Source organism: Canis lupus, chromosome 22 (genome assembly GCF_011100685.1).
Source record: "Canis lupus familiaris isolate Mischka breed German Shepherd chromosome 22, alternate assembly UU_Cfam_GSD_1.0, whole genome shotgun sequence".
Lineage (NCBI taxonomy): Eukaryota > Metazoa > Chordata > Mammalia > Carnivora > Canidae > Canis > Canis lupus.
Window position 1 is genome coordinate 2,444,790 of NC_049243.1, and position 27,686 is coordinate 2,472,475.

A 27,686-nucleotide genomic window follows, 5' to 3' on the forward strand; every position below is an offset into this window, starting at 1 on the left:
GTGCGATCCTGGAGACCCGGGATCGAGTCCCACATCAGGCTCCCGGTGCATGGAGCCTGCTTCTCCCTCTGCCTATGTCTCTGCCTCTCTCTCTCTCTGTGTATGACTCTCATAAATAAAAAAAAAAAATAAATTAAATTAAAAAAAAATAAAATAAAGATAATCTCAATTTTTTCCTAAAAACTCACTCTACCAATTTTTTGCATGATGGCAGTCTAGACTAATGTGGTTATGTCCCACCTCCTACAAATATATAGGCTATATGCAATTTAAAAAAAAGTTTTAAATGCATAGTTAAGCTCAAAAGGAAGGAAGGCACATGCTCAGGTATTAAAAACAAAGAGAGAACTAAAAGCCAGAGCAGTAAGCCTGAGCCACCTCAGCAGTATCCCACCCACAGGCAGGGGATTGGGCTGACTCTGCTTCCAAGCCCTGGAGACTGGGGATGGGCTGGGATTCTAAAGACATGCTGCTTTAAACCTAGTGTCCTAACTTACATGGATACTAATAGAAAAAGTTCGTGTGACAATATTAATATCAGATAAAATGGACGAAGTTAAAAATCAGTTCAATGTAAGGCACAAAATAGTCTATGCCATCTTCACAGGAAAGGATTCTGAACTAAGGAATGTAAACCTGATATTTGGGTTTGGGACTAGTTGTCACAGTATGTGGGGGAACTTGGGCTCTGAGATTAGGGTACCTGTTATTCCCTACTTCCTTTCAAAGGGATTTTATTCTACAGTAATCCCCAAGAGGGCACATCTTGAAGATCAGACCAGAGCTTTATTAACTAAAACAGTCAAGTTTCAGTTTCAGTTATAAGTGTTTGCAGCTATGGAGAATATTTTGTGAAATGCCTAGAAAGAAAAAACAGAGAAAATTTTATAGAATTCCCTTTCTGAGTTACCATTTCCTAAACTTTAAGGACATTTAAAAGGAATACAAAAATCTTTCCCTTACAAAATATACTTCTAAAAATAAATCTAAAACATGAAAGATCTATATTGGCTTTTAGAAGAAGACTTAGGAGATCCCTGGGTGGCGCCGCGGTTTGGCGCCTGCCTTTGGCCCAGGGCGCGATCCTGGAGACCCGGGATCGAATCCCACATCGGGATGCAGGTGCATGGAGCCTGCTTCTCCGCCTCTCTCTCTCTCTGACTATCATAAGTTAAAAAATAAATAAATAAATAAATAAGATTTAAATTTACTGTGATTTTATGAACCCTTTCCCCTTCCCATTCCAAATTACTTAAGAGTGTTATGTTCCCCAAATCCAAAGTATATGCTACTATCTACTTCTGAATAGTTCCAGTGAGTTTTTCTTTTTAAGCTGTAACTTCGGATAAGAACTGAAAAGACTTATCAGGAGATCTCAGCACGCTAGAGTTCATTTTATTAAAATGAACCAATTGTGGGATGTGTGGCTGGCTCATTTGATGGAGCATGCAACTCTTGATCTTGGAGCCATGGGTTCAACCCCATGTTAGGTGTAGATGTTAACTTAAAAAAAAAAAACAAACCTTTAAAAAATAAAATAAAATGAAATGAAACGAACCAATCGTGACAAATGGAAAAGGCTGCAATTGAATGATTTTAGCTTTAGATTTTCTCAGTAGTTAAGCAGACAGAAATAAAGCCAGAAACCTGGACCAGAAAGGACTTTTAAGAAAACTATTCCAAAAAACAAAAACAAAAACAAAAACCAAAACCAAACCCAAAACTATTCCTAATAAGTGGCAAGCATACTCATCATTTTATTATTTAAGCAATCTTTTATCCCTCCCCCATCCCTCAGCATAGGCACAGAGACAAAACAAACAAAAATGAACAATCTTTTAGGCTAGGCTTATTTGTCACTTTTTTGTCTAGAGTCTTTTTTACCTTGGAATATATCTTTTGTTTTTTCATTTCGTTTTTAGCTAAGGCCAAAATATCAAATCTGAAACCAAGATTTTTTTCCATCCCAAACTTAAAACAAAGCAAATAAAAGCCTACGTTGCATTCCATTTTGTACTTCCACTTACTGCAATTCCTAGAAGACTAAATCTTTTTTAGTGAATCATTGCTCTGAATCCGACTGCTTCACTTTGCTAACATCTTGGCAAGTTGTCTGTTATCTTGGTTAGTTTTATATTAAAACATAAGCAAAACAGGACAATCTGTTTTGATAAGCAAACGAGTATATTAAACTATATTTTTTGCCTTGCCTTTCTTATAACTAAAAATATGTAAATACTCAGAGACAAATTATTTCTATATCCTTGTTGGGCATTTTAAGAGACTCACTCTCAGAACTTACCAGATCTCCAGGAATGTACATCAGAATCATCAAGCTAATTTTTTTTTCAAAATATACATGTTTTATCTCCACTAGATACCCAATAAATCAGAATTTCTCTGGAAAACTTGAAAGCTTAAAATAACAAGGGAATGCTATGCAATATTAAAAAGAACAGAGTTCATCTTATCAGGTCTGGGCTTTAATTTTACCCTTCCTACAAGCTAGTAAATTAGCCTGCTTCTGTTTCATGGATGCTGGTAGAATGGTTATGAAGCTCCTGGGTCAGAGACAGAGAAGGTGATCATTCACAACACAGCAAGTAGTATGAACATCATGTTTGTGATGTTTCCCTTGCCCACAAGTCCCACAGGGGTCATGCAGATGGGCCCAGATGGATTCCTGGACAGGAAGTGGGTTGTTACAGGAGAAGAACACCAGCCCAGGGATTGCTGTTTTATCACAGACAGTAAGCAAACCATCTCTCTGTCCCAGAGGGAGACATTAGCTAAACCCTCAAGCTTGCTTGCTGCAAACACAAGTCTGAGAAATGGCCTCCGTAAAGAGCAGTTAGGGCCTTGCATTCTTAAAACCAGCAATATGTGCTGGAGTATGAGAGAACCACGTAAGGAAGGGTGTTTCTCAACACATGTATGTAAACTAATATGGAAATTTTTCAAGAATTAAATTTGAAAATTAAAAAAAAAGATGTAGGAGCATATTATAAAATAACCTGGGTTTGTTTTGTTTTTTATAAGAGAGACATGTATAGTCTTGTAAATGCATAGAAAACTTATAGAAAGATATGAAGGGTACATAAGAATCTGCTCTGGATATGGAAATGGGAAAGTTGAGTATAAGCACTTTTATTCTACTTTATACTACTGTTTTTGCTTTGTTATTACAAACACATGTCTTTTAAAAAAATTTAAAAAAAATGCACCTGTTTTTTGTCAGTAGGTATTCTGGACATCTCTTCATTATCTCCTAAGGGTCCATGCTTTTCCTCTTCCTTTTCCTAATTAAAAGCAGATTAAGGAGGAAAAAAAAGATCAGTTTAACATTTCCGAGTTGAAGGCAGGTTTTCTTGGTTTTGAATCATTCATCTTTTTTTCCTGATGAAAGTCTGCACTGACTTCATGCTTTGTTCAGGTTCAAGTTCAGATTACATAACCTAGTAAATAAGGCCTTTACGATCAGCCCCCTATACACTTTCCCAAAATACAGAAGGACTGAAAATTGTGGTCAGAAAATAAAATTCTGTAGTTTAAGACTTCGGAGTTGGGGCAGTTTTAAGGAACAGACTAGAGTGTGGCTGTAGCTAAAAAGGGCTAAAGGTGACTAGAGGTAAATTAACTGGAACTGGGAAGTTTGGAACTACGCAGCAAAAGCATTAGATAATGGACTGTGGTAGGCAGAATAATGGGCCCCCAAAGGCCTGCCTGTTCCAATCCCTGGAGACTGTGGCTCTGTTACATCACCATGGCAAGGCTGTAGGTAGAGTTAGGGCTGCTAATCATCTGACCTTAAGATGGAGGATTATCTGGGTGGACCCAATATTATCACAAGGGTCCTACAGTAGAGAGAGAGAAGCAAAGCAGTGCCACTGTGATGCAACATGAGACAGTCTCCACCGCTGGCTTTAAAGATGGAGGAAGAGGGGATCCCTGGGTGGCGTAGCGGTTTAGCGCCTGCCTTTGGCCCAGGGTGCGATCCTGGAGACCCGGGATCGAATCCCACGTCGGGCTCCCGGTGCATGGAGCCTGCTTCTCCCTCTGCCTAAGTCTCTGCCTCTCTCTCTCTCTCTGTGTGTGACTATCATAAATAAATTTTTAAAAAATTAAAAAAAAAAAAAAAAAAGATGGAGGAAGAGGTTCCTGGTCCAAGACAACTGGGCAGCCTCTAGAAGCTGTAAAAGGCAAGGAAATGGGAGTCTCCCCTGAGCCTCCAGAAGGAAGACAGCCCTGCTGACACTTTTAGTCCAGTGAGACCCATTTCAGGGTGCTAATTCCAGAACTGTAGGATAAGTATGTGTTTTAAGCCACCAACTCAAAAAAAAGCCACCAACTCTAAGGTGATTTGTTGCAGAAACAATAAGACACTGATAAATGGATGTCCACAAGTCTTTTGTAAAAGTAAAACTTCGCAGTTTGAAGGACCAAACTCCTTCATTTATTAATTCAACAAATATTACTGAATCCTTGCGAAGTGCCAGCCACAGATCTAGTTGCTCAGGATGTAGCCCTTATAGAGCTTATGACACAGGAAAGTGACTATGAAGTGGGATTCTGTGTGCCCCAGGGTAGAGGGGCTATGTAATAAACTGGACAAAGTCTGAATGTGGGAATGGTAAACCTGGTGAATGCTGACCGCTCAGTCTTATGAAACAAATGCTGGATGCTAGAAAAGGAATAACCTCTAAAAAAGTTTACAGGAAAAGCCACATTCTGGGAATAATGTGTCTATTTCAGTAGAACGGGAAGTAGAGGCAACGATGAAGTTGGTAGTGGGATGGTGGGAGTGCAGATAGATGGTAGTGGTGGTGATGCCTACATGAGTGATAATAAAGTACCTATCAAGCACAAACTATCTCATTTAATCCTCACAAGTTTACAAAGTAGCCTCTATTGTTTCTATTTAACAAATGAAGTAACTGTGGCTGAGAGGGATTAAACAACTCCACAGCTAAAAAATGGAAAAGGCAGGATCTGAGCCCCAAGTCCATTGTGTTAACCATTATGCTACCCTGTTACTGTTCTGGAAAAGTACAGTGAGTACACAATGGGAAGAGCTGGGAGAGGGAGACAATACATGATGTGTAGATCAAACTGAGGCAACAAAACAGTTATTCGAATTCTTATACTAAAGTAACATTTAGGCAATTTAGATATGTTTAACTCAACTAGAATGAAAAACTATGAACCAATAGGAGAGATTACTATTTTTTTTTTAAGATTACTATTTTAAAACAGTAGCCATTTCAGTAGGTCTGATTTCTGTTCTAAAACTTTTAGTTAACTTTCCTTTTCCCAAGCAGTCTCATAAACAGTTTCTTTCCCACTCGTTTATCTCGTTTGGGGCAGGATTCTTAAAAATTATTGTATTTTATACTTCATGTAAACTTTGCTGGGCAATGCTCAAAGAGCACTCATACAGTGTAAATATATAACAACATAGAAAATCTCAGGTATCAGTCATATTTAGAAGTGGCTGTAAGTTAAAATACACTGAGGCTGATAAAAATGAATGACAATCTAAATGTCCAGTACTAAAGGAATACACGTGGAACATCAATGTGATGGACACTCAGGTCAACATTAAAATGGTAACAACAAACACACATAGTACATAGTATATGCCAAGCACTATCTAAGAGCTTTACAAATACTAACTCATCTACTTTTCATAAAAGCCCCCTGCAGTACGTACCAATAACATTCTATTTCATGGATGAGGAAGTTGAGAGAGGGCAAGTAACTTACTCAAGATTACACAACTAAAGAGGTGGAGCCTGAGTTTCACTAACTACAAAATGAGTGGCTACTCTTAAACCATTAGACTACGTTGCTGCTTCAGTGTGTACAATAGTATTACAGCAAAAATATTTTCCTACGGTTAAGTGAAAAAGGCTGGATCCAGAAGTAAATGATCTCAAATAACTGAAGAGAGAGAGAGAGAGACAGAGACAGAGAGATAGAGACAGAGACAGAGGGAAAAGATTGAGAAACAGCACAAAAATGTCAGTAGTCTCTAGAAAGTGGAATTTTTTTTCTTCAGCCCATTTTATAAATAATAACATCTAACTTCAGTAACATAAAAATATTTTATGAAGACAAAAGGTTGGCAAAGTGTCAAAGGGAGTATTTCCAATATAATTATATGTCGAATTGCAGCTTAAAGTTTCTGACTTACTTTGTATAGCAAAAGCAGAATAAAGAATTTAAGTGAAACAAACTTATTATCTTAAAGAATATTTTTCTTCTTTTAATAGGAAAAAGATCTTATTCAGCCCTATGAACATAATGTGCAATTAATAGTAAATTCATTTAATGTGCATTTCTGTTGAAAAAGAACTTAATTTCAGCAGAGGATTTATTCTTGATAAACACACACACACACACACAAATACATATGTGTGCGTATGTATGTGAATTAAAATGAGATCAAATCTTCATATTAAAAAAAGTCTTCAAAAGTAGTACTCAATCTGTAACAAGCCAGCTTTTTAAATGTGCTTTTTAAAAAGTCTTCAATCGGGCAGCCCCGGTGGCGCAGCAGTTTAGCGCCGCCTGCAGCCCGGGGTGTGATCCTGGAGACTCAGGATCAAGTCCCGCATAGGGCTTCCTGCATGGAGCCTGCTTCTCCCTCTGCCTGTGTCTCTGCCTCTCTATTCGCTCTCTCTGAATGAATAAATAAATAAATCTTAAAAAAAAAAAAAAAAAAGTCTTAAATCTTGGGGCCCCTGGGTGGCTCAGTCAGGTAAGCAACTGACTCTTGATTTTGGCTCAGGTCATGATCTCAGGGTCGTGAGACTGAGCCCCATGTCCACCCTGGGTCAAACCACGTGACAGGCTCCGTGCTCAGTGGGGGAGGGAGGTCTGCTTGAGATTCTCTTTATCCTTCTCCCTCTGCCCTTCCCCCACCTCACATGCATGGGCACTCTCAAACAAATAAAATCTTTAAAAAAATTAAGTCTTAAATCTCTAAGCATTTGCTCCTAATCTGTCTCTTTGAGACAATTTTATCTGCAAAAAAAAAAAAAAACCCAAAAACAAATGAAAAATACCCCAACAGTTTAAAAATCTTCTATTTTCATAAAATAATAGTAAGCTACTAAGAGGCAGAAAGAATAAAAGACTCCAAAATCATGAAGGAAATGAAGAGCTTTCCCAAAGCCATTAATAATATATGGAGCCAGGGTGGGGGTTGAGGAAGTGATTAATAGAGAGTAAAACTGCACAACATTTTTAATAATGTTTACTATTTCTGAAACATTTCACATAGTAGTTGCAAGACAAAACTACTCCAGGAGATATTCATCAGGAAAAGTGAACTCCCTATACACACACAGACTTTACACCCTCACAAAAATCAACTCAAAAATGGATCATAGATCTAAATGTAAAACACAAAAAAACTCCTCCCCCCAATAGGAGAAAACCTAGATAACAATGGATATGGTGATGGCATTTCAGATACACAAAGGCACAATCCATGAAGAAATTAGTGATAAATTGCACTTTATTAAAATTTAAAACCTGTCCTCCGTGAAAGACACTATCTGGGATGCCGGGGTGGCTCAGCGGTTGAGCATCTGCCTTCAGCTCAGGGCATGATCCTGGGATCTGGGATTGATTTCCACATAGGCTCCCTGTGAGGAGCCTCTTCTCCCTCTGCCTGTGTGTTTCTCTCTCTCTCTGTGTGTGTCTCTCATGAATAAATAAATAAATCTTAAAAAAAAAAAAAAAAAGACCCTGTCAAAAGAATGAGAAGACAAGCCACAGGCTGGGAGAAAATATTTGCAAAAGACACATCTGATATAAGACTGTTATCCAAAATATACAAAGAAGTCTGAAAACTTAATAAGAAAATAACTGGACTAAAGTATGGGCCAAAGACCTTAATGGACACCTCACCAAAGAGGATATACAGATGACAACTAAGCATATGAAAATGCTCCACATCATGGGTCATTAAAACAACATATCACTACATGCCTATGAGAATGCCCCAAATCCAGAACACTGACAACACCAAATACTGGCGAGGACGTGAAGCAACAGGAATTCTCATTCCTTGCTGGTGGGAATGCAAAATGGTACAGCCACTCTGGAAGGCAGTTTGGTAGTTTCTGAGAAATCTCTATCATACAATCTAGCAATCATGCTCCTTGGTATTTACCCAAAGGAGATGAAAACTTACGTCCACACAAAAATCTGCATACAGTTATTTAGAGCAGCTTCATTCAGAATTGCAGTAACTTGGAAGCAACCAAGATATCCTTCAGCAGGTGAATGGAAAAATTACGTGTGACATATCCAGGCGATGAATCTTAGCCCTTAAAAAAAGTGAGCGATCAAGCCGTGAAAGGACACGGAAGAACTTTAAATGCATATTGCTAAGTGAGAGAAGCCAATCCCACAAGGCTACATAGTACTGTATGATTCCAACTACATGATGTTCTGTGAAAAGGCAAAATTATGGAGACTCTTAAAAAAAAAATCAGTAGTCGGTGGGGGGGTGAAGATAAATAGGTAAAACACAGCATTTTTAGGGCAATGAAAATCTTCTGTATGAAAGCGTAACGATGGATACATGCCATTCTACATTTGTCTGAACCCACAGGATGTACACCACCAACCTTGAACGATAATGTAAACTACAGACTGGGTGATCATGATGTGCCAATGTTGGTTTACCAACTATAGCAAATGTATCACTGTGGAGAGGATGTGGTTAATGGTGGAGGCTATTCATGCAGGGGGAAGCAGGGAGGGTACAGGAAATCTGTGTACTTTCCCGGAAATTTTGCTGTGACCCTCTAAGTGCTCTACAAAGATGAAGTCCTAATTATTAAAAAGCTACTTCCTTAATTCCCTGTGAAAATTCCTCATAAGTCCCTACTTATAAAATCTAAACTCCCTTGCAAGGCATATATTATTTTTTATTATCTGGTTCCTGTATGCCTTTCCCAGCTCATCTTCAGTCTTCCCTTCACCCAACTTCACCATCCCCCACAAGGACCATACGTTCTCTCCCTCCTCCAAGCTTTTCCACGTGGAGTCCCTTGGCTTGGTAAATATCTCCTCATTCTTCACGTCTCAGTGCAAACACAGCCTCCCCCGTACATCCTTCCCTTACTTCCCCTGGGAGCGCCCGGCCTTCAGTCTTCAGTGTTGCTAGCATCTCTGCTTACACTGGCTACTTGACTGCCACCTAATTGCATCTTGTTCAAGTGCCTAATTTTTGTCTCCATCAGAAAGTAAGAACCAAGTCTTTCTTTTTGGATCTCCAATGCCAACCACACAACCTCATCCACTGTAACGAAGACACCAAAAAGAAAAGAGAAAAAGAGAATGGTTATGAAGGGCCTCACAAGAGTACTCCTGTACTTAAGGATTTACAAAGATAATTATTTGAGGGAAAATGTGAAGCAACCTCAAGTTGGAAATGTCCGTAAGCATATGCAGAATACAAGTACAACTCTGTAAGCGAAAAACAAATTCTATGTTTCAAAAAAATGCTGAAGGAAAGTACCAAAACATTAAAAGTGATGATGTGAGAATGGCGAGAAGCCCTGGGTAATTTTTCCCCCTTTCCTTTTTCCCAAAAATGTATTTTTTTCACGAGAGACTAAGAGGCAGAGACACAGGCAGAGGGAGAAGCAGGCTCCACACAGGGAGCCCGACGTGGGACTCGATCCCAAGGCAGACACTCAACCACTGAGCCACCCAGGCGTCCCTCAAAAGTGTCTTAAATGTTTAACAACCTAATACTGTTTTCCATATATGGCCTTGGCCCCCTAAAACATTCTAAACTTCTCAATCTACCAAACCAAATGGTGGGAACCTAGCACCATGCCACTCCAAGCACGGAGGAAAATGATGAGAAGGTAGTGAGCTCCTTGCTGCTTGAGGGCTGGAGAAAATAAAGATGTAGAATGTACATACTTCTAATCCACTGGCTTTTATGATTATTCTATTTACTCCTAACCTATTTTGATCACCTCCCTGAAATCCAAAACAAAACAAAACAAAACAAAAAAAACCCTAAGAGACTATTTACATGGAACAAGAAACCAGTTAGCATGCATAATTCCTTATTACAAAAGGAGATGCTAAAGTGGCATGAGTTAGACGTGGTAAAAGAAGATACAGTACCAAAAATAAGATAAAATAAGACATGATCTCCATCTTCATGCAATTTACAGTTCAGTAAATTGGGGAGAAGGGGAAACCACTCACTGGAAACATCAAGAGTCTACAAACGGGTGATAAAAGTCAATCTAATCGTCCAAACTAACATATGAACACGCTTTCATACCTGATAAACATTGGCACAGTCTCGGAGGATGACAATTCTATTTTTAGATTAGAAAGATGAGCTATCACGGTTCTGAGTTGCAAGTATCACGCTAAGGCACAGAGGTATTTTTTTTTGCAGATCCTAAGGTTTTGAGCTTGCTTTTAATGAGCGTGACAGAGGCCAGGGCGGAGATTAGATTTTAGACCATTACTTTTTCTTTTCATTTTTTTAAGATTGTATTTATTTATTCACGAGAGACACACAGAGAGAGGCAGAGACACAGGCAGAGGGAGAGGCAGGCTCCGTGCAGGGAGCCGGATGTGGGACTCGATTCCCGGTCTCCAGGATCACACCCTGGGCCAAAGGCAGTTGCTAAACCGCTGAGCCACCTGGGCTGCCCACCACTGCTTTTTCTAAGTGAGGGGGGGAGGCGGACGGACTAAGGAAACACAACGTACCTGAGATTTCTGTCGTTGGGCTTTCGCTGTTGGGAAGAGCTCCATCCAGAGACTGAGTAGAGTGAAAAGGTTCACTTTAGAAAGCCTTGGTATTTGACCTACGAAAGAGAGAGGGAAGACACTTTATAAAAAAAATCTTAACTAATGATGACAACAAGGAAGTAACTAGCGATCCCCGGTGCCGTTTGGGAGCCGCAGCCCTAAGTCCGCCGCTTTGGTGGAGGCGGCGGGGGAGGAGGAGAGGAGGACCGGGTAACCGCAGGGCAGGAGCCTGGCTGCGGCCTCACCTTCTCGGCGACCTCTGCGGGCACTTTACGAAGTTGGGCCCCTTCTCCAGCCCTCACGTGGCAAGGGAAGAAAAAAAAAATAAAAAAGTGTGGGGGAGGAGCGGCACAGGTGATGCATGCAAAGCCCCCGGTCGGAGGCCACCGCGGAGCACGCCTCCCTCTACACTGCGGCGCGGCCACAAGGGCAGCGCGGTGACCTTCGCGGGGAAGGTTCACCGTCGCGTGGCGGTTCATTCGGAAACCGCAAGTCCAAGGCACGGAATCGTCCATCCCGGAGATGCCGGCTCCGGGGCCCGGCGGGGAGCGCGAAGCGGGCGGGCGTGGGGGACGGGACGGGGACTGAGCGCGGCTTCGGAAGCGGGTGCTCGGCGGGGCCCGGGGGCTCCCGGGGGCCGCGCGGGAACCGGACGTCGCGGGGGCGGCGGCTCGGGGCGGCCCGGGGCACTCACCCGTCATGCTGCCAGTCTGCGTGCTGACTGAGCGCCCGGCCCCCGCGCTCTCCAGACTTTGCATCTGCCCTGCTTCTTTCATCCCCAGCCCAGCGGCCTCTGCTGCCCAGAATACCTCTCGCGGGCTGGCATGATCCCGGCCCCGGCGGCTCCACCTCCCGCCTCCTCCCAGCCGCAACCGCAACCGGCAGGGCGGCGCAGCGCGCTGACGTGAGAGGGAGCGCGCCCGCCGCTTCCGGCCGCCGCGTGTGTCGTCATCAGGTGGGGACGCGGCTCCCGCAGGGGCGGCCGCCTGAGGGATGGCGTCCGCTCGAGGCCCGAACTTCGCCGCGCGTGTTTTGGCTGCACGACGCGGGGCGCGCCGACTCCGACAGCGGGACGAGGCCTGCGCGGACTCCAGAGTTTGGGTGAGAGGGGGAGGGGAGGGCTGCCGGGTGGGCCGACACGCGCGGGTGCCGCTTAACCCTCGGAGGTGGGCCGGCCCTTGGGAGCTCCCCAGCCGTGGGACCCCGGAGGCCCCGTGCTAGGGCACCGGGGCGGCTCCGTCGCGCTCCGGCTGGCAGCGGAGGCCCTGCCGCTCCGCCCCCGCGCCCGCGCCGCCGCCCCCGTCGGGACCTGCGCTCGGCGTGCAGTCGGTTTCAGATTCTCTCTCAAATAAAGTAAAAAAAAAAAAAAAAAAAAAAAGTCGAACTGTAATCATGAGAAAGATGGGGGTAGGAGGAAGTAGCAAGTGGCCCCTGGAAAATATGGCAAGTACCGAATTGACGTCGTAGGTTCGTGCACAGTGCATCTTATCTGATTTTTTTTAAAGATTTTATTTATTTATTCATGACAGACGGAGAGAGAGAGAGAGGCAGAGACACAGGCAGAGGGAGAAGCAGGCTCCATGCAGGGAGCCTGATGTGGGACTCGATCCCGGGGCCCCAGGACCACGCCCTGAGCTGAAGGCAGGCACTAAACCGCTGAGCCATCCAGGGATCCCTTATTTTTTTAAGTTTTATTTATTTACTTATTCATGATAGACCCACAGAGAGAGAGGCAGAGACACAGGCAGAGGGAGAAGCAGGCTCCCAGCAAGGAGCCCGACACAGAACTCGATCCCAGGACCCCGGGGTCACACCTGAGCTGAAGGCAGGTACTAAACCGCTGGGCCACCCGCGGCTGCCCCTTATGTGATTATTTTTATAAGTGTCCCCCAGGCATGACTGGAAAGGAAGCTGCCTCCTCAGCGACCGGGCCCATTTTCCATCACCAACCTGGTCTGTCATCACCACTTGAAATACTGACCAACATTAAGACGTGGAAACTGCTTTTTGAAAGCAAAAGCCAAACGTCATTAAAAGCATCATTTTGTAAAGGCCTGAAGTGGGAATCTTCAGTGATGATGGGTCTGGCTGCAGTTCCTGGACTTGCACCGCTGTAGAGCACTTAACTGGAGCTCTGTGACACCATCCATGTTTGAGCCAAGAAACCTTTGGACTCTATCCAGTTGTCTGCTCTTCAAATAACGCTCCTAGAAGCATTTTTGTGTGCCTCCTTATGTTTAGGAACTACGATTGTTGGGTTGCTGTCCTCACGTTTCACAGATAATGCTGAAAATTTTTACAAAGAAATTGTGCCAATTGCTATAGCTTTACATCACCACTAATTCTTGATATTGTCAAACTTTTAATGTTTGCCAGTCGGATGGGTATAAAGTGATATCCTGTGGTTTTGATTTTCCCTTTTCCCTGATTTGCACCTCAGTTGAACATCGAATAGGTTGGTGGGCCCTATGCACATCCTCTATGAAATACCTGTTAACCAGGTTTCTATTTTGTTCTTTCTTATTTCTTATTCATTTGTAAGCATTCTTTTTTTTTTTTTTTTTTTTTAAGATTTTATTTATTCATGAGAGGCCCAGAGAGAGAGAGACACAGGCAGAGGGAGAAGCAGGCTCCATGCAGGGAGCCCGACGTGGAACTCGATCCCGGGTCTCCAGGATCACACCCTGGGCTGTAGGCAGTGATAAACCGCTGAGCCACCCGGGCTGCCCAGTAAGCATTCTTTATAAAGTCTGGAAATTCGTTCTCAGTTGGGAGCGTGTATGATAAATATCTTCTCCCACTTGCTACTTGCTTTTTCACTTACTTTATGTCTTTCAGTGTGCAGTTCTTTATTTTAAAGTGCCAAACATACCAATAGTTCTCCTTAATGGGTTTTGTGTATTAGTGTCTTTATAAAATGTCTTTCCTTCTCAACTGAGCTTCAAAGTGGGAGACATCAGAGACTTTTAAAATACTAGTGAAGCCTCTTGTGTTTGTGTGCAGAGAAGTATATGATCCTCTACGCTAATGACACTTGCATTTATTTCAACCATTAAGGCTTTAAGAACGTGGAATAAGTTGGTTAGCTGCTAATGACAAAACAAATCCTTTAACTACCCAGCCAGCAGGTATATAGCACAGAACACTGTGTGTTGCTACAAGGGCTTAGTGACTGGAAAAAGGTGGTTCCTACTTGACTGTTCCAAAGAGCAGCTTCTCAGATCTTCAGTGTTCACTGGTAAATTTCTAACAGTATTTGTGTAAAGTTTGTCGTTTCATACTTTATACACTACAGTTGCCATCACCGATCCCTGTTTTGCTGGCCTTTAAGCTATGTGGTCCAAAATCCTGCTTCCTTAAAACATAGAGAGTTAATGAGCATCTCAAGCTTTTTTTCCTTTTTAATGATGCCTGCACTATCAGAGAACACTATTCTAGTGTTCTCTCTTTTGTTTGGCACATAATCATGTACAACCTTTTTATTTCTTTGAGGTGGGAGTATATTTTTAGTTCCTAAACGCCATACTATAAAGATCAAATTCTTAAGCGTGTTTGAGTAGCTCAAAAGTAAAGATATATTAAGGGGGGAAAAAAAAACACTGGTCTAGATGCAAGGCACACTTAAAGCAAGTTTTACTTTTGGTTGTATTTTCTTTGTATATTATAAACATTTATTTAACTTGTTGCAGTTTGAAGTAAAAAATTTCCAAAATGTATACTCAACAATAATCATTAAAATGTTTGCAGCGTAAAAATATAAATAAATAAAATAAACTGTCTTTCCTACCCAAGGTATAAAAATATTCTTTTATATTTCCTCTAAATGTCCCAAGTTTTTCCTTTGAGATTTATAGCCTCATGCATGTAGAATTCATTTTTGTCCGTGTTGTGAGGAAGGGATCCAATTTTATTTTCCACTTGGATAGTCAGTTAATACCAACACTGTTTCCTCATTGATATGTAATTTCATCTGTGTCATCTAGCAAATTTCCATACACATATGAGTCTGTTTTTGGGCTTTGTCTTGCATATCATTTATTTACCTCTCTCCTCCCTAAAAAAGACCTTATTTTCTTCGGGTATATCTTGGCTATTCTTGGACCTTTAATCTTCTATGTAAATTTAGAATCATTATCACATTCCTCAAAAATGGCACTTGAGTACTGATTGGAAGTACGTTAAATTTATAAATCAAATTGAGATATATAGGCCCCCTGTCAAACATAGTACACGTGTATGAACATGTATATTGATTAGGTTTTCAGAAGATTTCAAAAGGATTTATGGTTTTTTCCACAAAGATTTTATATGTTTTTTATGATTTAATCCAATATTTTTGGTTGGTTTTATAAATGAAATCTTTTTTTTTTTTACTTTATTTATTTTATTTATTTTTCAAATAAACTCTTCCCTCCAATGTGGGGCTTGAACTCATGACCCAAGATCAAGAGTTACATGCTCTACGAATTGACAGCTAGGCACCTTCTATATGAAATCATTTTAAAAATTATATTTGTAAGTATTTATGGCTAATCTACAGAAATGCAAGTAATTTTTATATATTTTTCTTATACTGAGCCATCTTACTAAAATTTCTTATTTTAATATATTTTAGTTTCTTGGTGAAAATTATATCATCTACAAATAATGACAATTTTATTTATAGCTTTCTAATATTCAAAAATACTGCACTCTAGGATATCAGGGAAACATTGAATAGAAGTAATGGTAACAGGCATCCTTCCTTGTTCCTGATAAAGGAAATTATGTTAAACTTTAAAGTGTGGTTTTGCGGGCACCTGGGTGGCTCAGTGGTTGGGCGTCTGCCTTCAGCTCAGGTCATCATCCCGGGGTCCTGGAATCAAGTCCCATATCAGGCTCCCTGCATGAAGCCTGCTTCTCCCTCTGCTTGTGTCTCTTCCTCTCTCTGTGTCTCTCATGAATAAATAAAGAAAATCTTAAACCAAAAAAAAATGTGGTTTTGCTACAGCTCTTGGTAGCTGTCCTTTATGAGATGATACAGATTCCCTTCTATTTCTGTTTTTGTTTTTGTTGTTGTTGTTGTTGAACTTTATTAAAATGCTCCTGGTAGGTGTCTTTTATCAGTTTATGAAAGCCCTTTCTCTACTGGCTTGCTGAGAGTTATTATCATGATGGATGTTGAGTTTTATCAAACCTATCTTAGGTCTCTTAAGATGACCCTATAGTTTTTCTCCCTTAGTTAATATGAATTATACTAATAGTTTGCTTAATCAGCCTTGTCTTCCTTCTTGACCTATCATGATCATTTTGTGCTTTCTTATTTAATCTATGTTCATGAGTGAGTTTAGTGTATAATTTGTCATAGTCTTTTTGTTTTGTTTTGATGTCTTGATTAGGCTACTCATAAATGAGTTAGGTAGTAGTTCCTATTTTTCTTTTCTCAGGAAGAGTTCGTATAAGATTGAAATTACCATAAGCTGCTCAATAAAAAGCTGAACTCCTGAAAAAAAAAAGATTGAAATTACCTGTTCTTTGAATGTTCACTAAAACTTACTTGGAAAAGCATTTGAGCCTAGTACTTTGTAAAGCAGAATGACGTTTCACTAATTCAATTCCTTTATAGGTTAAGGGACTATTCAGACTATTATTTCTCAGTCAGTTTTTGGTAAACTATATTTTCCTTGAATTTTGTTCATTTTATATAAGTTTTAAAATTAATTGGCATAAATGTATAAACCTTATAACAAGATAAACTTTCTAAATAGGGCAGTCCGGGTGGCTCAGCGGTTCAGTGCCGCCTTCAGCCCAGGGTATGATCCTGTAGACCTGGGATCGAGTGTCATATCAGGCTCCCTGTATGGAGCCTGCTTCTCCCTCTGCCTGTGTCTGTCTCCCCCCCCCCCCCCCGTCTCTCTCATGAATAAATAAAATCATTAAAAAGAAATTTTCTAAATATATGAATTTATGAAATGTTATCTCACTGTGTTAATTTTAAGGACTTTCTAAACTCAATAAGTAAATGGGTGCCTGGGTGGCAGTGGTTGAGCGTCTGCCTTTGGCTCAGGGTGTGATCGTGGGGTCCTGGGATCCAGTCCCGCATCAGGCTCCCCAGAGGGAGCCTGCTTCTCCTCCCCCTGCCTGTGTCTCTGCCTCTCTCTGTGTGTCTTTCATGAATAAATAAATAAAATCTTAAAAAAAAAAAAAAGTAAACAATCCAATTAGAAAATGGGCAAAACCCCGCATGGAGCCTGCTTCTCCCTCTGCCTGTGTCTCTGCCTCTCTCTCTCTGTGTATCTCTCATGAATAAATAAATAAAATCTTTAAAAAAAAATGGGCAATAGACTTGAATAGTCCCTTTGTCAAAGAGGATATAAAATGACAAGCACATGAAAAGATGTTCACCATCATTAGCCATTATGGAAGTACAAATTAAAACCACAATGGAAAGAAAAAACCATAATGAGATACCCCTGCCTGCATACTAGAATGGCTAAAATAAAAAGTACCGACAGAACCAGCTGTTGGCAAGCATGCAGACAGCTGGATATCTCTTACATTGCTGCGGGGGAAGATAAAGTGGCACAGCCACTCTGGAACAGTTTGTCAGTTTCTTATAAACGTGCACTTACCGTATCACCAGGCAGTCATACTCCCAAGTACTTATGCTAGAAACATTAAAACAGACTTACACAAAATTCTGTACACGAGTGTTCATAAGAGCTTTATTTGTAATAGTCAAAAACTGGAAACAAGCCAGACGAACATCCTTGCAATGGAATACCATTCAATAAAATATAAGGATACATGTGTCAACCTGGATGAATCTCTAAGACGTTGTGTTGAGCAGAGGAAAATAACAAGTCTTAAAGGACTATGTACTGTATGATTACATACCATTCTCAAAGTGAAAACATTGATGGAGAGCCCGTCAGTGGTTGCCAAGCATTATGGTTGGGAGAAGGGTACCACTGTTAAGAAGTAACACGAGGAGGGGCTCCGGCTTGGGCAGTGGGCAGAGCCTGTGACTCTTGATCTCAGGTGGTGAGTTGAAGCCCCACATTGGGCACTCCAGATAACTTAAAAAAAAAACCAAAGGAATTTCTTTGTGCTAATAGTCACTCCTGTCTAAACATGTGATAAAATTTCATAGAACATACAACTAAAACCAGAAATCGTGCGTTAAGGATTAGTGAAATCCAAAAAAGGTCTTTACATGAATTAATAGAACTGCACCAATGTCAGTTTCCGGGTTTTCCCAACGGACCATGATAATGTGAGATATTACCATTGCGGAAGCTGGGAGAAAAGTGCATAGGAATTCTATTATTTCTGTGACTTTTTTGAGTTTTAAATTCTTTCAAAATTAAAAGATATGTATATATGTGATTATTTAGTATATACAATATATTAACTATCTTTAGTCTCTGAGTAAAATCTACCCTTAGAACAACCATTAGCTTTGTTGCTCACATCCTTTTTGGATTGCTGTTTTTATTCCATTTTCAGTCGTGTAGTATTTCAGAGTTTTTTAAATGCTCTATTTCCGTTACTTTCTTGCCAGTTTAGCCATATTTTATCTAGCATTTTTGGGTGCTTTGCAACAAATTAGTTTGTTTGGGCTATCTAATCTGCAGTACTGCTGGAAATACTGCTTCTGCTGCAAAGAAGAATAAGGACTAAAAAGGAGTAGAAGACAAATGTGACCTAAAGGCTAAGAAATGGGCAAGCTCAGTTTAGGTGAGCACAACAAAGGCTCACCAGTTCACTCATGCTAACCAGTTCATGAGTAAAATGGTTTTAAAATCTTTAAGTGCTTTCCAGTGCCAGCATGACTGCCATGGAACAAGATCAACGGGAACACTTGGGAACCTCTCTTGGAAAACCTGACTAGCGAGTATGCCTTGGATCTTTTCTGAAGAGCACAAGCCCCGGCTTCAGAGGATTTGGAGAAGTTAGGCTGCAAGGCCAAAATCACTGAGGGGAGCAACATGATTAAAACCATTGCTTTTGGTCATTATGAGCTCAACATTTGGTACCATTCTCCTTATCCGGAAGAATATGCATGACTGGGATGGCTCTACATGTGCGAATTCTATTTAAAATACATGAAGAGCCAAACGATACTATGCTGACACATGGCTAAGTGTGTGTGGACACACCCACCTGGTGGTGAGATCTATTGCAAAGGCTCCATCTCCGTGTTTAAAGTGGGTCTCTGTGTTTAAAGTGGATGGCAAGAGAAACCAGAGCTACTGCCAAAACCTGTGCCTGCTGGCCAAGCTTTTTCTGGACCACAAGACATTATATTATGATGTGGAACCCTTCCTGTTTTATGGTATGACAGAAGTGGACAATACCAGCTGTCACTTGATTGGATATTTTTCCAAGGAAAAGAATTCATTCCTTGACTACAGTGTGTCGTGTATCCTCACCATGCCTCGGTACATGAGACAGGGCTATGGCAAGATGCTCATCGATTTCAGTTACTTGCTTTACAAAGTGGAAGAAAAAGTTGGCTCCCCGGAGTGTCCCCTCTCTGAACTGGGGCTCATAAGCAGTTACTGGAAAGAAGTGCTTCTCCATTACGTGCATAATTTCCAAGGCAAAGAGATTTCTATCAAAGAAATTAGTCAGTTGACAGCTTTGAATCCTGTGGACATTGTCAGTACTCTGCAAGCCCTTCAAATGCTCAAGTACTGGAAAGGAAAACACCTAGTTCTAAAGAGGCAGGACCTGATTGATGAGTGGATAGCCAAAGAGGCCAAAAGATCTAACTCCAATAAAACCATGGATCCAAGCTGTTTCAAATGGACCCCTCCCAGGGGCACTTACAGTGACCTGTTACTCTGAGCCAGCGAACCCCCGCAGTAGGAGTCCGTACCCTAGGGATCTGTCATTTCTGTTGCTCTTGTGATTGGCAAGCACAGTATCCATTGGGAAGGTCGTCCCCCTCAGGACTGTCCTGCTCCGACCCTCGGGTACACTGCAGACGCTGGCTCTGAGGAACTGTTGTTTTGGCCTCGGTGAGGTTGCCTGGATGGGATCGCTGTTAGACTTGAGTGCAGATCCCTCGTAGCACTGACCCAAGGTGTTCTGTTTGGTACTGTACCCGTCCAGTCACTGGTGCTCCTCATGTTCTCTAGCCCCGTAAGGTTGGGTTGTGTCTTCTAAACTTCGTACTAGTGCTTCCTGCTGCCCTGGTACGAGACTTCAAACCATGGTTGCCACCACCAGGACCCTTCCAGTTACTCCTTACATGTGGCTTTTTTTGGAAGAGCAGGGAAGCGGTAACATTTCTGAGTGTGTGTACTAGGAGGGGTCCATTCCCTTTGGATTTTATCTCACTTGAATTTTTTTCTGCCATTTTTAGTGAAAGGCCAGTTTCCGATCCATGTCAGGCTGACAAGAGACCAGTATTTTTTAAAACGCGCCCAGGGATTCGTCTTGGTAACTGCACATACTTTATCAGAATGAAATGGGAGAGAATTGACAGGTGGTGATTCTATAATTTGATTTGCGTTCACCTGTGGGCATCGTGCGTCAGTGGAAGGAAACCAGTCCTTTTGCCTCTCTAGAGAGTGCGCAGCCCTACATGTTTTCCTCTCTCATAACCCCTTGCTCCTTTGTACATTGGCAGGGGCTAGACGGTGTCCGGTTCTCCCTCTCATGCTGCATGCTGACCGGTTCATCAGACTGCAGAAACCTTCCCCCCTGAACCTGCCGGTCTGGTCTGGCACAGCTGTACTTTTGCATTGATTTTTGCCTGAACCTCTTTGGAGATGTAGGAAATGACTGCACATGCTTCCAGATCTCCTCTCAGCCCCCATGACTCAGCAAGGCAGGGCGCCACCTGCACCCCTGTCCCCGCCCCCTCCCAGTGTTTGCTTCCCTGACAGTGCCTCGCCCTCCCTCCCGAACTGAAGTGCTCCTGGCCTTCCAAGAACTCCTCCTCCATTTCCTTTTTGGGATTTGCCACCATTCCCCCTGTTCTCTGCTCTCCTATTTTTGGTTTCAAGCAAAGGAAAAAATGCTCCCTCTAATTTCTCTCCAGCCCATTATAACCTGCTATCCTGGGGCAGCATTTGATGTATGACGTGCCACCCTTCCCAGCGTGGACTCCTCCAAAACCGCTGTCTCCGTGTGGGGCCCTTCCCATAATCCCGACTGGTCATTTGTGCCTTTCTCTTGTCATCTCTGTACACTACTTACACTCACTGCGGGTTGGGGGAGCAAATCTTAAGTGTGTTCAGTGACAGCTCCCTGCCAGTTTCAGTGTCACTGTTAAAGTTTATCCCAAAACAACTTCACTGGGGCTTTTCTTAAGGGGTAAAGGATACTTTACCAAAGCTAATCCTTCCTGTTCTATATCTACTCTTCAATAATAAAGCATGTTCTCTGCTCAAAAAAAAAAAAAAAAAAAAAAAGTCATCGATGGAAAGAACATGGACTTTGATGTCAGATAAACTGTATTCACACTCTAACCACCCAAGTTATTTCCTAGTTGACTGCGAGTTAGCTGCGGGTGATAAATACCCACCAGATATCAGCGGCTTGTCAACAGCAGAGGTTTTGCTCTAGCTCACATTCTATGCTGCAGCGCTGCTCCTGTGGATTGGCTCTGGGATCCAGGCTAAAGGAGCAGCCTTTGGATATTTTCTCTTGACAGGAGAAAAAGAGATAGCAGAACTACATGATGACCCTTAGAGCAAGTCTCACATCAGGCCCAACAGCCATGCGATGATGCTGTTCAGGGACACGCCAAAAAGGCAGGTACAGCAAATATCCCGACAATAATGCGGTATTAGTAAGTTGGCCTTACCAGTAACGGATCTTTTGCCTGCTACTTCATGTCTTGTCAGAACAAAGAACTCCCATATCCCCTTTTCCAGAGTCTGCAGCTTTCAACATTTTACTACATTTGTACCATTTTTTGTTGTTGTTGTTACTCTTTCTGTTACATTTGCACACCTCTCCACCCCATTCTTTCTCTGAATCATTTCAGAGCAGATTACAGACACTGTGCATACTCTCCTCCCTAAAAACTCCAGTATGCATTTCTCCAAAACCAGGACACTCGCACATGCTAATCCAGTAGTTCAAAACAGGAAGTCAGTGTTGATTGGTCCCTACAAGGCAATCCACAGATGCCATTCAAATTTTGAAAAGTGTTTCAACATGTCATCTCCATTCTGGTTTAGCAACCCTCACTATTGTTCTTCAACCTGGAACATTTCCTTGGTCCTTCCCTCTGTCTCACATTAACAGTTTTAAAGGATATAGGATTTTCATTCTGTAAGATTCCTCTCCACCAGGATCATCCTGATGTCCTGATGTTTCCTCACAACCAGACTCAGGCCATCCATTCTTGGTAGGAATGCTACAGAAGCGATCCTCAGCTCTTTCCCTTGGGTCACATCAGGAGCAACTCAGTGTTTCGCATCCCAGCCAATGGTGATGCCAGCCTTGTTCATCTGGCAGGTTAGTGCCTATCAGGTTTCTAAAGTCACTATCGAAGTCATTGTTTTCCCTTCTATGATTGGTCAGTATTTTGTGGAGAGAAATTCCCCAAACCACTCCAGAGTCCCATACCCACTGAACCTCCACTTACCGTCTTTAGTATCTCTTGATTCCCACCTGAGTCAACCACTACTGTGATGGCTGTCCAGATTTCTTATTTCTATCACTCCTCCTGCAGATAGTGGTTGTCATTCTAAAACAAGGAAGACCTTTTCCCTCTTCCTCATTCATTCATGCATTCATTCATTCACATCTATGGACTTGTGAGTCCTATTTTATTCAGTGAGCTGTAATCTGTTATTTATTTTAGGACTCAAATGGTCTCATATTCGATGAAGTCCTCAGGTTGTTTCTTTCATCCCTTTGACACATTCCCTGTCAATCTTTGAACACTTCCTTACATTCTAGTGGAACAAGATGCTCCGGACTCATTTTCTACATCCCCTGTGCCAGACTCAGAGCCGACCCATTTCCCCAAGGAGTCCCGGTTCCTCGTAGTGTTTAAAAACTGAGATTTAGGCAGTGAGTGTGCTGTGTCATTACTTCTAGACCTTCTGAGAAGCTAGATCTAGAAGCTATATTAATATTCATATCCGCATGCACGCTTACTCATGTAGCTCTTCCGGTAGCTAGCCATCTCTCAGAGTTCACATCCACACTTTCAGTTCCAAAGTCCAGCACATCAGGGTTATTTCTGGCCTTTCCCTTTGTTGTATTTGTAAATCTCTTTTCGAATAGCAAGAAACCTGGCTCCCATTATTCTCAAAATAGCTTTTTGTCCTTTCCCTTCCTGCTCCCTTGCCCCCAATCCCCTTAATCTAATTTCCCTAGTACATAGGTTGCCTCTTTGGCTGCCCCACCGCTGTTGCTTCTGCGTCCACAACCTCTTTGGCCTCCAAGGGAAGGAAGGAGAGAGAGGAGGGGTGAGGCTGTAAAATGGCTTTATGACTGAATTATTCAGAGGGACGAGAGAAGACAGGAAGGGAAGGAGGGAGGGAGGGAAGTACAGTGGTAATTGGTTTATCACAAACGTTCTTGAAGATCAAATGATCCCAAGTAGCCCTGTGCCTTTAGCAAAGAATAGGCTAAATACCACTAATTACTGTCCTTCCCTGCTTTGTCTTTCATTTGCTTATTCTCTATAGAAAACCTGAAACTGGGACAGCCGGGTGGCTCAGTGGTTGAGTGTCTGCCTTCAGCTCAGGGCGTGACCCCAGGGTCACGGGATCGCCTGCTTCTCCCTCTGCCTGTGTCTCTGCCTGTGTCTCTGCCTCTCTCAGGAATAAATAACTAAAATATTAAAAAAAAAAAAAGGGGAAGAAGAAAACCTGAAATTTCTCCTTTTATCCTCAGTCCTCTGTTAGAAGATTAGTCCTAGCAGTGTGTTTATCTGGGCAGAATCTTCTGACGACAAAACAAGTGCCATGGAGCTGGTCGGACGGACGTGGTATCTCTACTGGACTCGTAATTACAGAGGTGTTGGCAGAGGCCCCGTGCCCAACTTGTAGAAGAGAATATGCCTTAGAGCCCATGCTGCTCTCCTGTGGGGAAGGCACGTTGCGACCAGCGACTGTCTTCTGTGGGCCTGAAGATAAGTGGCCACAGGACTGACAGGGCTGGCCATGCCCCCTTGTGGGTAGGATCGGCCCCAACTTGGTCGTTTCAAGCAACGATGTAACTGTAACCAGCACCCGGAATCCAGAAATGGAGGTTTCCTAAACAATTTTCAGACGGCAGTTCCTGGCAGCACTGACACCCCAAGGAAGCAACGAGAAGCCTGAAACAAAATCCAGATGCCCTTCACGGAACGTTTGCTTTGTTATGGAGGGCTGTGCTGCCAAAGAGAAATGACTTCGCAGGCTTACCACATATTGTCCCAAATGGTGTCCTCGGAAAAAATTAACTTGGTGCCACGTATATTAACGTGCTACACAATCACAATGTCCAGGAACCCTGGGAATGTCTGTGCTCCCACGAGGTGGGAAGGACTGGCAAGCCCAAGACATGAGTAACTTGCCCAAGCAGTATAGCTCGAAAGGTGGGAGCAGGGTATAAAATGTACGCTACTTCATTTAATATTCCCAGCAATTCTATGTGCAGATTTTTGTCCCCCGTTTTACAGACAAGGAAACTGAGGCCCTAGGACCACCAACATCAGCGTCCCTTGGGAGCTTGTTAGAAATGCAGACTCCTGGGCCCCACTTTGGACCTCCATAGGTCTGAACCAGAAGCCGGACAGGACCACTGGCCAGGACCAGAGGGCTCCCGCGGGTCTCAAACTTGCACCTGCGTGAAAGGCACCCGGAAACTATGTTAAAACCCTGATTCCTGGGGCCAGCCACTGGAGATTGTGAGTCCCTGGCATCTAGCACTAGTATTTTGGCCACCCGTAGAATTGCTTGTGCCAAGTGCTTTTTGGTATCACATCATCTACCATTAGCTGATGTAAAAAAGCAAGATTTGCATGCTGGTTAAGGCAGTGATACCAAAGTTTTATTTAGCTTGGGGCTGACATACTTTTCTAAAGGCCCAGAGAGTAAATACTTTAGGCTTTGGGAACTATCTTCAGTCTCTGTCATGTGTCATGAAAGCAGCCACAGGCAATAGGAATGATGGAGTGATACACCTCAATTCACTCCCCCTGCATCTGGCTCAGAAGAGAAACTCCAGTGTTGAGACCTAGTTCAGCATGTATTTGAGGACGGAAGATTTAAATACTCAGAGAGGAAGAGACTCTAAGTAAAATGACTAATACCGGGAGAGAGGGAAAACAATTTTCCTCTATCCTTCTAGGTTCTTGATAGTCGGCTGAGAACCGACTCACCCCTGTAGTAAAAGTTGGATTAACGAGAGAACACCAAACAATTTTAATCATGTGTATAAGGGAGCCCCACAAAGATAATGAGACTCGAAGCCAGCCAGGAAATTGAGACTTACATATCATCCTGAGCTAAGGAAAAGTACAGAGGCTGCAAAGGAGAGGAAGACAATTCACAGGAAGACAAGAGGAGCCAATGTTTGGTAAGCAAATGTTTGCCCTGCCAGGCAGGCCAGTTGCTCAGATGAAAAAGCTTTCTCAGTAGCTCTCTTCCTGATATGGGCCCCCTTTCTACTTTTTTTAGGAGGTAAAAAGCTTTTCCTGAGATTGCCAGGCCCTGATTATGTTGAGCTCACAATAATCCACGTGCCAGAATAGCACGGTCTGGGGTGGCTTGTCCCGAAGCCCCTCAATACAGTATTCCTGGTTGATTTTCGTCAGTAGCACCTTTTCCACTGGGCTATAAAATCCTAATCTTTTATCAGTTTCTTCAAGGTAACTGCTCACCCACAGGGCTCTAACTTGTCACCGCTTCCATCAGGTAGGTGCTATTTATTAATAAAAAAAACAAAAAACAAACAGGAACTCCGGGTGGCTCAGTGGTTGGGTGTCTGCCCCCGGCCCAGGGCGTGATCCCAGAGTCCCTGGATCAAGTCCCGTGTTGGGCTCCTGCAGGGAGCCTGCTTCTCCCTCTGCCTGTGTCTCTGCCTCTCTCTCTGGGTGTCTCATGAACAAATAAATAAAATAAAATCTTTAAGTCTTTAAATAAATTGTGAGAAGTGATCCCCATTTTATCATTTTCCAGGAGTGAAGTGATTTTTCTCATGGGCACTATAAGAAAAAGTCCCGTGAAGCTGAGGACTGTTTTCTGTAAAGATTTCTGTCGAAGACAGTTTTCTAGCTCACAAGATGTCATCTTGGAGCACCCACAGGATAAATTCTCTTGTCTGCTGTGAATCATGTAACCTTCCTAACCAGACACCGGGAATGAGTTTTGTGTCCTCACTTTCTCCCTGGTATAATCTATTTTATCTACCCTCATTTGTATTTATTTCCTACTTTCCCCATTAACTTAATTTTTATCTTATTTTGGGCATTTTTGTAAATTGCCTTATGTTCTTTTTGGAATACAAGTTTATTTAAATAAAGAGTATGTTCAGATTTGAAGATTTTTTAGTTTAATGTGCCTTGGGAAGGAAGAGGAAATGAAGCCGGTATTTGCATACTCAGAAAACAATACATATGATGTCCTTGACAACTTTAACGTAACATAACTCAGATTTACATCATCACTCGTATGACAAAGTTGTCAGTTCTTAGTTGGCGTGTGTATCACACAAACCTCAGCTAAAGGGATCTAAATCATCCAGACCTTTACTCTGCAATGTTTCTTTTTTGTTTTTGTTTTTTTCATTAAAATTTTTTTTTTTTTTTTATTCATGAGAGACACAGAGAGAGGCAGAGACACAGGCAGAGGGAGAAGCAGGCTCCCTGAGGGGAGCCCGATGTGGGACTTGATCCCAGGACCCCGGGATCACGCCCTGAGCCCAAGGCAGACGCTCAACCACTGAGCCACCCAGGTGTCCCTTTTATGTTTTTCAAACAAAATTCACATTTTATTAGATTGAAATAAACTGTGGAAAATGTCCTTACCTAAAAGCAATATTTTCTGTATTATTCCTAGATAAACCACAAAACTTATTTTTGCAATAAGACCAGTTTTCCTGGTTATGTACATAAATCAAGATGATGCCATAGATGTTGGTAATGAAAAAAAGAAAAAGAAAACAGGGAAAACCAGACAAATCAATTATCAGTGTCTGTGGACTTAGGTTCTTTTAATAGGTGTTGGTCATGAGGGAAAAAAAAAAAAAAGAAAAAAGAAAAACCAGACAAATCAATTATCAGTGTCTGTGGATTCAGGTTCTTTCGGGCCTGGAAGTTGGTGCTTACCATGCATCTGCTAAAAAGCTGATGGGCCAGCCAGGGTGTGGGCACAACAAAGGGACACAGCAACAGCAACACATGGGGGGCAAGAGTAAAAGCCACGTTTAACAGTAAAAGTAGTTTCTTTCTTTACGTCCCGTTGATGAAGACAAAATCTACACCAAAATCCTCATTAGGCGAGAGTACAGTCTCTCACACCAGATAAACAGCCATTACAGATTTTTAACAATATACTTAAAACACACTGTACTGTATTAGAGTCAGACACTTTGTTGCATTTTATAAAGTTATTTTCCTCCCCTCTTCCTCCCTACATCCTCAACATTTTTTTTTCCTTCCAAGAATTTGATGACTCAAATCCTGGTCATTAGATCAATGATAGTAAATGTCATGCCCCAAATGCCCTCAACTCTTCCATTGTGCCTGCTGCAGGAACCACGTAGGACTGAAACTCTGTATTTTTAATACTGTCTTCTTGGAGAACACAGAACATGTGTAAGTTCAGACCATGGCCGTTTCCAGGCGCATAGTCAGTGACCAACAGGTTAGGAGCCTGTAGGCCAGTGTGCCTTCCGGGATTAAGCAGCCTGGATGTGACTTAGAGCTTCACCTGCTA

At 42.3% G+C, this 27,686-nt stretch overlaps 2 protein-coding genes across 5 annotated transcripts in view; one reads left to right on the forward strand and one right to left on the reverse strand.

Moving 5' to 3' along the window:
• The window catches only part of CDADC1 (cytidine and dCMP deaminase domain containing 1), a 45,456-nt gene extending 33,746 nt beyond the window's left edge, over positions 1 to 11,710 (reverse strand). For all 4 annotated transcript variants that reach the window (XM_038569470.1, XM_038569473.1, XM_038569472.1 and 1 more), the window contains exons 1-3: positions 11,501 to 11,710; positions 10,765 to 10,862; positions 3,225 to 3,299 (exon numbers count right to left, since the gene is read on the reverse strand). In XM_038569470.1, the coding sequence (XP_038425398.1) occupies positions 3,225 to 3,299; positions 10,765 to 10,862; positions 11,501 to 11,582 (255 nt within the window). In that variant the 5' untranslated portion in view covers positions 11,583 to 11,710. The remainder of the gene's footprint in view (positions 1 to 3,224; positions 3,300 to 10,764; positions 10,863 to 11,500) is intronic.
• A 5,951-nt stretch (positions 11,711 to 17,661) lies between these two features.
• Positions 17,662 to 21,446, forward strand: LOC102152970 (histone acetyltransferase KAT7-like). Its single transcript, XM_038570162.1, is given in 3 exon segments — positions 17,662 to 17,715; positions 18,636 to 18,983; positions 18,985 to 21,446. Coding segments are annotated over 3 exon segments (1,056 nt in total). The 3' UTR covers positions 19,639 to 21,446.
• Positions 21,447 to 27,686: the final 6,240 nt, after the last annotated feature.